This window comes from Otolemur garnettii, unplaced genomic scaffold (genome assembly GCF_000181295.1).
Source record: "Otolemur garnettii isolate 467f Iridium unplaced genomic scaffold, OtoGar3 scaffold00076, whole genome shotgun sequence".
Taxonomy (NCBI): domain Eukaryota; kingdom Metazoa; phylum Chordata; class Mammalia; order Primates; family Galagidae; genus Otolemur; species Otolemur garnettii.
In genome coordinates, this window is record NW_003852471.1 from 7,418,264 (window position 1) to 7,428,517 (window position 10,254).

At 36.5% G+C, this 10,254-nt stretch overlaps 1 protein-coding gene across 1 annotated transcript in view; it reads right to left on the bottom strand.

Annotated features, from left to right (window-relative positions):
• Nucleotides 1–10,254, bottom strand: part of IFT80 (intraflagellar transport 80) — a 114,411-nt gene that overhangs the window by 84,540 nt on the left and 19,617 nt on the right. Inside the window, exons 4-5 of the mRNA XM_003794148.3 lie at nt 8,688–8,798; nt 4,153–4,221 (exon numbers count right to left, since the gene is read on the bottom strand). Coding sequence (XP_003794196.1) covers nt 4,153–4,221; nt 8,688–8,798 — 180 coding nt within the window. The remainder of the gene's footprint in view (nt 1–4,152; nt 4,222–8,687; nt 8,799–10,254) is intronic.

The window sequence follows — 10,254 nt, forward strand, 5'->3', positions numbered from 1 at the left end:
GATTAGAACCCACCACCTTAGGTGTATGTGGCTGGCGCCTTAGCCACTTGAGCCACAGGCCCCAAGCCAAGTCCATTATTCTAAGTGAAGTAACTCAGGAACAGAAAAATAAATGCTGTATGACCTCACTTATAAGTAGAAGCTAAACTATGGCTGCATAAGGGCACACAGAGCGGTACAATTGACATTGGAGACTCAAAAAGGGGGAGGAGGAAAAGACATGAAAAATTACCTGTGGGGTACAATGTACAGTATTTGAATGATGGGTATACCAGAAGCCCAGATTTCACCACTATATAATATATACATGTAATAGAATTCAACTTGTACCTACTAAATCTATTAAAATAAAAAAACAAAGGGAAGGAAAAGATCTTCTAGCTGTCTTCTATTGGGTAGGCTCTCAGAATTTCTCTGAAGACCTATGTCATCTGTCAGCAACAAATTAATAGAAAAAAGAAAAAAGAAAGGAAAAAAGATAACTGGGTATGGTGACTCATCTCTGTAATCTCAGCACTTTGGGAGGCCAAGGCAAAGTGATCACTTGAGGCCAGGAGTTAGAAACCATTCTGAACAAAATAGCAAGGCCCTGTCTCTACAAAATGGTTAAAAAAAAAAAAAAACAAAAAAACTAGCCAGATGTACAGGTGCGTGCCTATAGTCCCAAATACTCTGAAGGTCGAGGCAGGAGGATCTCTTGAGCCTACAAGTTTGAAGCTATAATGAACTATGATTGTGCCATCACATTCTAGCCTGGGCAACAGAGCAAAACCCTATTTTTCTAAAAAATAAAAATAAGGGGGTTGGGCACAGTGGTTCACACCTATAATCCTAGCTCTCTGGGAGGCTGAGGTGGGTGGAATGCTCGAAATCAGGAGCTCGAGACCAGCCTAAGCAAGCGCAAGACCCCGTCTCTACTAAAATTAAAAAAAACTAGCCAGGCATGATGGTGTGTACCTGTAGTCCCAGCTATTTGGGAAGCTGAAGCAAGAGGATCTCTTGAACCCAGGGGTTTGAGGTTGCTATGAGCTACAATGATGCCATGCACTGTACCTAGGGTGACAGAATAAGACCCTGTCTCAAAAATATAAATAAATAAATAAGAAAAAGAAAGTGAAAAAGGATATGCCCCCACACACCCTTCCAACAGTTGCAAAGAACTGCAGCCTCAGCATCACAACTTGAATTTCTTGTAGTTCTTCCAAGAGGCCAGCAATCTCTAGAAGAATTCAGTCAATTGCTTATCAGTCATTCATCACTAAGTGAGAATTTCAAATAATTAGCCTTAGCAGAAAAATCTATAAAGCCAAAAGTAAATTCCCACGTCTGCCAGAAGATTAAAATAAAATTTATTTTCTAAAAAGACATTTTATCAAAACCACTTTCAGATATCATCTAACTCCAGTAAGTGAAGCCCACATAACAAAATCCTAAAACTACAGATGTTGGCATGGATTCGGAGAGAAGGGAACACTTCTACACTGCTGGTGGGAATGCAAGCTAATAAGACCTTTTTGGAAAGAAGTCTGGAGAATACTTAAGGAACCAAAAGTACACCTGCTGTTTGACCCTGCAATTCCTCTACTAGGTATATACACAGATGATAAAAACTTATTTTACAACAAAGACATTTGCACCAGAATGTTTATTGCAGCCCAATTCATATTGCCAAGACATGGAAACAGCCCAAGTGCCCATCAACCCATGAATGGATTAACAAACTGTGGTATATATACACCGTGGAATACTACATAGCCATAAAAACGACAGAGACTTCACATCTTTTTTTGTTTACCTGGATGGAGCTGGAACATATTCTTCTTAGAAAAGTATCTCAAGAATAGAAAAAAAAGTATCCAATGTACTCAATACTACCATGAAATCAATGTATAATCACCTACACATTCATATGAATGGCAAAACATAACTATAGTCCAGAAAGTAGAAGGGCAGAGGAGAGAGAGCAGAGTGGAAAGGAGAGGTATGAGGAAGGAAGGTATTTGGGGGGACCTCACCAAATGTGCATGATGCAATGGTACATTTCAAAACTACTTAGAAAAGAGTATAACTGTGATAGATGTGTTACTTAGTTCAGTGTAAGCATTTCACATTGTATATTAAAGCTATACACTATTACACAAAATACACAAAGCTGTACACAAAATACATCAATGTACACAGTTATGATTTAATAAAAATAAATGAATAAATAAAAATAAAAAGACATTTTAGTACTAACAACAAATTAACTTTTTCCTTAACTGAAATTCACCCATGAATTCTTTTGTGAACTCTAAATTTTCAACTCATTAATAAATATTCTACCTTCAGACAATTTATAACAAACACTTAACCTCAGGAGAGAAAAACTAGTGTTTTTTATATACCTAAAGAAACATAAATCATTTGGAAATTATCTTAAAAGTAAACATGGATTTTAAAATAAAATCTGGAAACTTCTGGCAGTCAGTTATTAAAGATGCTTCACAGTGTGACTTTATCATATAATTCTGAATAGTTTGCAAGTTTTTTGGCAACCTGTCTCTAAAGATCAGCTGACACATGTTCCAGTGAACATTAAAATTGCTTTATTGTTCCTAGGAAGGCCAGGCACGGTGGTGCACACCTTCGTCTCAGCAACTTGGGAGGTGTTTCAGGCCAACCTGAGCAAGGTTGGAGTGACCTCATCTCAAAAACAAAAGGTCTCTCTCACCTTTTCTTCTCCATGAGAAGACCCATTTCCAACTCTCTTTGGAAGTGCTCTAAACTTTCTTTGTTCTTCTTAAATAAAATCTGTTTGTTACCCTGAAACTTGTGTAGGTTACTTTTGCTCTCCATGCAAAAAAAAGAAAACAAAACAAAACATCTAAAAATCCATATATAATCTAAATCCCAATAGGAATGACCATGGGATTGACTTTATGAGCATTCCTTTCTATCAACATGGAAAAGGGAGAGGCTCCTCTCAATAGTGCCGTGTTTCATGTTTCAGACAATCAGCGTGTCTATACAGAGATGCTCCTCTAAACAGTATGGACTATCACTTTGCCTATCATTGTGTCTGTACGGAGATGCTCCCCTAAATAGTGTGGTGTGCCATGTTTCAGACCATCAGTCTGTCTATATGGAGATACTCCCCTAGTGTGGTGTTCCATGTTTCAGACCATCAGCGTGTCTATACAGAGACGCTCCTCTAAACAGTATGGACTATCACTTTGCCTATCACTGTGTCTGTACTATCACTATAGTGCTATCACTGTGTCTGTACGGAGATGCTCCCCTAAATAGTGTGGTGTGCCATGTTTCCGACCATCAGTCTGTCTATATGGAGATACTCCCCTAGTGTGCTGTGCCATGTTTCAGACCATCACTGTGTCTCCACAGAGATGGAGCTGCTCCTCTCAATAGTGTGCTGTGCCATGTTTTGGACTATCATTGTGTCTATTCTCCTCCAGTAGTAGAGAAATCAAACATACAAGATAATCTGGAAAGGGTAATAATATTATGAAGTTACTTGGACTTTTTAAGGAGATCTTTTTTTTTCCTGATTTGCTTAATTAGATACCAAACTCTATAAAAGATTTTCTTCAAAAGCTTCAGAATTATTTTTTTAAACTATTTATTCTAGAACTGCTTTTGTATAGATTGATCAACATAAAAGCTCTTTAGTATTTCTTGTATTTTGTGGCCTCAATAATATGGTTAATGTAGTCTATTGGGCACCAGGCATCACAGAAAGTAAAAAGCAAAAGTATAAATAAGAAATTTCAGGTTTTGAACTTGTCCAAAGTCATTCTCCATTACTATATTCTTTTTTTTGTTTTTTTTTTTGAGACAGAGTCTCACTATGTTACCCTTAGTAGAGTGCTGTGACATCAGAGCTCACAGCAACCTCCAACTCTTGGGCTTAAGAGATTCTCATGCCTCAGCCTCCCAAGTAGCTGGGACTACAGGTACCCGACACAACACCCAGCCATTTTTTGTTGCAGTTGTCATTGTTGTTTTGCTGGCCAAATCCACCAGCCTCGGTGCATGTGGCTGGTACCGTACCCACTGTGCTACAGGCGCCAAGCCTCAATTACTATGTTCAATGTTAAGGCATTTTTATATTTCACAATTGTCAAAAATAAAATTATCAATTATAAAACATACCTTGCTGAGCTAAAGTTGATCTAAGCATCCCAGTCTTGGACCAAATTTTTATCTGTCCATCTTCTCCAACTGTACAGGGAAAAAAATTAATTGGTATTTTTATCTATAGAAAATAAATTTAAACTTTAAATTTGCATATAAAGTCAATAGTATCTGTATTAATGCATACTTTAAATTCTGATACAATTAACTCTATAGGACTGAATGCTTTAATAGAAATTACTTTCAAACAATCTCATCAAAGTAGCCTAATTTTCATGACTAAAATTTTTATTTTTCCCTTCAATCTTAGAGGACTTGTAAATATATGTGTATTAATCAAATAATGTTTCCACTGTCACTGAAATCGCCATCTGAGAATTCTAAGAAAGTTGTTTTCAGTGTAATAAGAGATGCAGCCATATTCCAATGAGTTGGGATTGAATGAGGTGAGGTAACAGATTACTTTTTTGAACAGGTTGGCTAAAAAGGGAAGAAAGAAAGAGGAAGTTGTAGGTAGAGAAAGTTGTTTGTTAAAGGAGAAATTTTTAAGATAAGTGATATATGAACACATATGCTGACCAAGAAACCACTGAAAAAGCAGAAGTTAAAGATACAGGCAAGTGAAGGGACAATTCACTGGGAAAAGTCCTAGAGAAGGCCCAAGAGAGGTAAGACAGTTTTGTTTTGTTTTGAAAGTATTAAAGGGTACAAATGTTTTTGTTACAAGGATAGCCTTTATGGTGCTAAAGTCAAGACTGTCAGCATGCCCATCATCCAGTAGTGTTCACTGCACCTGACAGATAGGTTTTTACCTCTCCTCTTCCTCCTCTCCCCCTTTCTGGATTTCCAATAACTTTTGCTTCTTTCTGTGCCTATGTGAGCCCATTGATTAGTTCCAAATTATTAGAGACTACGTGTGTGTTTGTTTTTCCATTCCTGAGATACCTCACTTACCTCATGGTCTCCAGTTCCATGCAATCACTGCAAAAGACAGTAATTGATTCCCTTTTATGGCTGAGTAGTAATACTCCATGGTATATACATATATACCACATTTTGTTAATCTACTCATAAACCAATGGGCACATAAATTGATTCCACATTTTTGCAACTGTTAACTGTGCTGCAATAAACATTTGAGTTCAAGTGTCATTTTGATAAAGACTTCTTTTCTTTTGGGTAGATACCCAGTAGTGGGGTTTCTGAGTCCAATAGCAAGGCTATATTTATTTCTTTGAGGAATCTTCATACTCTTTTCCATAGCAATTTTACTAATTTGCAATCCTGCCAAAAGTGTATCAGTGCCTCTTTCTCTCTGCACTGCTTCTGCATCTATCATTTTTTGACTTAAGACAGCAATTCTGACTGGGATAAGGTATTATCTTATTGTGGTTTTAATTTGCATTTCCCTAATCATTAGTGATGTTGAGTAATTTTTCACATTTGTTAGCCATTTGTCTTCTTTGGAAAAACTTTTGTTCATGTCTTTTGGCCACTTTTTAATGGGATCCTTTGAGATTTTTTCTTGCTGGTTTGTTTGAATACTTTGTAGATTGTAGATATTAGCCCTTTACTGGATACAGTTTGTGAATATTTTCTTCCATTCAGTGGGTTGTGTTTACTCTGTTGATTATTCCCCTTGCTGTGCAGAAGCTTTTTAATTTAATCAAATCCCATTTATTTATGTTTGTTGATGATGAGATTACCTTTGCAGTCTTAAAAAATAAGTTCTTTGCCTAGGCAAGGTCTAGAAGAGTTTTTCCTACATTCTCTTCTAAAATTTTTATGTTTTCATGTCTTAAATTTAAGTCTTTTCTCCTTCTTTTGTTGATTATTGTATGCAAGGTCTGATAATTAGGTTCATGAACTTGACACCATGTGCTTACATTGGCAGCACTGTACAAACAACTTGGTAAGGTTTCATAACCTTGGTATACCAGTGCCTCAAAGTTGTGTTTGTGTTGAGTGATATCTTGTTGAGTGGTGCCCATTATTGATACTGTGTGTTTTGTGTGTCATCACAAGAATGTTGGAGCTTGAATTAGAGCAACAAACATTTATAAGTTTCTTGTTAAACTTGGCAAGAGTGAAAATGAAATCAAGGTTATATTAGTCCAAGTTTAGGAGGATAAGGCCATGAAGAAAATGGAAGTATACAAATAGATTAAATGTTTATCATAGGGGAGAGAAAATATCACTGATAAAGACAGGTCAAGATGGCCAGTAACAAGCAGAATTGTTAAAAACATTGCAAAAATTCATTGAATTGTGCATCAAATTGTCAGCTGATGGTAAGAAGCCAAGCAGACCAAGTAAACACTGATAAAGAAATAGGAAAATCTTAACTGAAAATCTTGGCCAACAACTCATGGCTCTTGCCATAAAAATGCACCAACTCACTCAGCAGTGTCTATGAGGGAGATTTTAGGCACTCAACAAATACCTATACTAGAACATCCTCCCTACTCACCTGATTTGGCCCCCACTGACTTTTTTCTTTACCCAAAGGTAAAGGAATATTGAAAAAAAAAAACATTTTGATGACCTGAATAGAATATCCAGGGTAATACAACAATAACTTTGATGGCCATTCCAGAAAAAAGAGTTTCCAAATTGCTCTGAAGGGTGGACTTGGCACTGGTGTGGTGCATAGCTTCCCAAGGGCAGTACTTTGAAAGTGACTATAGTAATATTCAGCAGTGAGGTACATAGCATTTTTTCTAGGATGAGCTTGTGAACTGAAATTCTCATACTGCAAAAGACAGGGGTCTTGTTTCATTTTTCTGCATGTGGCTATCCAGTTTTCCCAGCACCATTGATTGAATAAGCCTTCCTTTCCCCAGTGTATATTTTTGTCTGCTTAGTTGAAGATCAGTTAGTTGTAGGTAGATAGTTTTATATCTGGATATTCTGTTCTTTTCTATTGTTCTATGTCTTTTCTTTTATATCAATACCATGTTGTGGTGGTTATTATAGCCTTGCGGTATACTTTGAAGTCTGGTAATATTACATCTCCATATTTATTCTTTAGGCTATTAAGCTATTAGGCTCTTTTGGTTGCAAATGAAACATAGAATTATTGTTTCTAGATTTGTGAAATATGACATTGGTATTTTGATGGAGATTGCACTGAATCTATAAATCACTTTGGGCAGTATGGATATTATAATAATGTTGATTCTACTGATCAATGAACACAATACGTTTTTCCATTTATTTGTGTCATATGCAATTTCTTCAGCATTTCATGGTTTTTATAGAGATCTTTCACCTCCTTGGTGAGTATATTCCTAAGTATTTTATTTTTCATGTAGCTATTGTGAATGGTAGTGAGTCTATGGTTTGACACTCAGATTGACTGTGATTTGTATATAGAAAGAAATGCTACCAATTTGTGTACATTGATTTTGTAACCTCAGACATTGCTAAATTTATGAATTCTAGGAGTCTTTTGGTGGAGTCTTTGGGATTTTCTAGATACAAGATCATGTCATCAACAAAAGTCATAGTTTGACCTCCTCTTTCCTGACTTGGATACCCTATATAGATTGATTGCTCTGGCTAGCATTTCCAGGACTATGTTGAATTGAAGTGGTGACAGTGGGCACAGTATGGTAGTTTTAAGACAAATCCACAAATTCTTCATTATTCTTCCCTTCAAGAGGCACACTTAATTCCATTCTCCTTTAGTTTGGGCTCTACTTACTAACTTGCTTCTAACAAATAGAATGTAAAGGATGGAGTATGACTTGAGTGTGCACCACAAAAAGTTATGATGGCTTTGATATCACTTTGTTCACAGGGAAAAGATAACTCCCATGTTGTAAAAACACTTACACAGCCCTATGAAGATATTCACATGACAAGAATTTAAGATCTTCTTCCAAAGCCAGAGAGGAACTAAGGTCTCTTACCAATAGCCATGTGCATGTGAGTAAGCCATCTTGGAAGTAGATTCTCCAAACCCCAGTCAAGGTGTCATATGACTGCAGCCCCAACCAACAATTTTACTGGAATCTTATGAGAGACTCAAAGTTAGACAGAACTACCCACCTAAACTACTCCTTGACCCACAGAAACTGTCAGATACTCTGTGTTCAGCATTTTAAGTCACTGACTGTTGGAGTAATTTGTTAGGCAGCAACAGATAACACAATAAGTGAAGATAAGACTCCTTGGAGTAGGGTGGGAATGAGAAAGAGGTAGAAGGGGGATAAAATGAGAATATTTTAAATTTTGGAATTTTAAAGAATTATAACCTTTATTTATCATACATGTGGCATATGATAGATATATATTTAAAGAATAACAATTTTTATTTGTCATATACCATTCCAAAAGCCTTCTGTGACAGGACAATCTCTAAAAGTCATATAAGAAAAGAAACAGTAAGACATGCTGAGTTGTAACATTTGTATAGTGGTCTAGATAAATACTGTACTGATTATTTGCTATTAGACAGTAAAAGACAATATTGCTAAACAAAAATATTATTTCATTGAAAATTTTTCTTTAAAAATTCATGTAAAATGTCATTTTTGCAAATAACTTACCTGTAACTAATGCTGTTCCTTCATAATTCCATCTTCCTGCAAGTACAGCTCCACAGTGAGCTTCTACACTTTTTTCTACTCTTCCTAACTTGGATATCAGATGAAATTTACCTAAAAGAAATTATATTTGAATGATCTACTTTCTTAAGTTAATTGAATCAGCCAACATTTTGAGTACTTCCTATTAGACTAGTTATCATAGTTAGGCGGCACTGGAAGTGTAAGTTCAAATAAAATAATTATTCTTAGTTTCAAAGGACAAACACATTTACTGAAAAACAGACATAAAAACAAAATTGTAAAACCTTGAAACAAGTGGTATAATAGACATAAGCAGTGGTATGATAGTTTAGAGGGACAACAAAACTCTGCTATTATATATATGATAGGGGGCAGGGGACAGTGTCAAGGTCACATCAAGAAATCCTTTTATTTAGACAAAGTTTTACAGTCTTGACTTTTTTTACAGGCTATAGAAAAGATGAAAAGAAGAGGAATCAAAATAGTAAAATGAATAATCCCAGGTTTTAAAATACCTGCCTTATATGATTTTATGCTGTGCTAAGCAACAGGTAGACAAAAAAGTAGGCCGCTTAAATGCTGTCTTCAAAAAGCACATATATAGGCAAAAAGTAAAGACCTTATAAGTTTAAAGGCCATAAGAAAATTATATAAGAGATGTCAAACAGACAAATCAACTGTGCAAAGAATAAGTGATAAAAGAGATCAGGCAAGGTAGCTTATGTCTGTAATCCTAGCACTCTGAGAGGCTGAGGTGGGAGGACTTGAGGTCAGGAATTCCAGACCAGTCTAAGTAAGAGCAAGACCTTAGTCTCTACAAAAAAAAGGAAGATTAGCTATAGTGATGTGTGCCTATAGTCCTAGCTACTCAGAGCCTAAGATGGGAGGATCACTTGAGCCCAAGAAGTTTGAGGCTGCAATGAACTATAATTGCTCCACTATACTCCAGACTGGGAAACAGAATGAGACCATATAGGTGAAACACCTATATGCCTCTGGCCAAAAAAGCCGTTTGAGAGAGAGCAGTGAAAAGACTTCATGCAGGCGTACGTGTGAGAAACTGAGGCAGAATCCCATGTGGCCAGGTTAGTTGTGGGCCTAACATGACCAAGGCTTTGGCTGGAATAGCATTTCCAGAGATGTCCAGACTGTGTTAAGGAATTAAGGTTGACTGCATAAGGCCAATAAAAAAGCCCTTTGAAAAACTGGCCAGATATCCATCAGTAACCTTTCCTGATCTGTGGTAAGTAATGAAGGTCACTTGTTGACAGGTCTGGGAATGGAAATGTGCTCAAAGACCTCAAGAGAAGAGGAATTTACCCAATGCATATAGGTATCTAATGGCACAGATATAACTTGGGCTCGTGAAAGGCTTTTGAGAAGTCCAGCCTGAACATTCCTTATAAAAGATTCTAGCAAAAAAACCCTGACTTAAGGCCTACATGGGAGCAGAGGTTTGCACATAAATTTCTGTATACCCATGAAATTTCTTTATGCCTTGCTTAAAGATTCAAAGTAACAACCTCCAAACAGCAAGGTCAACAAG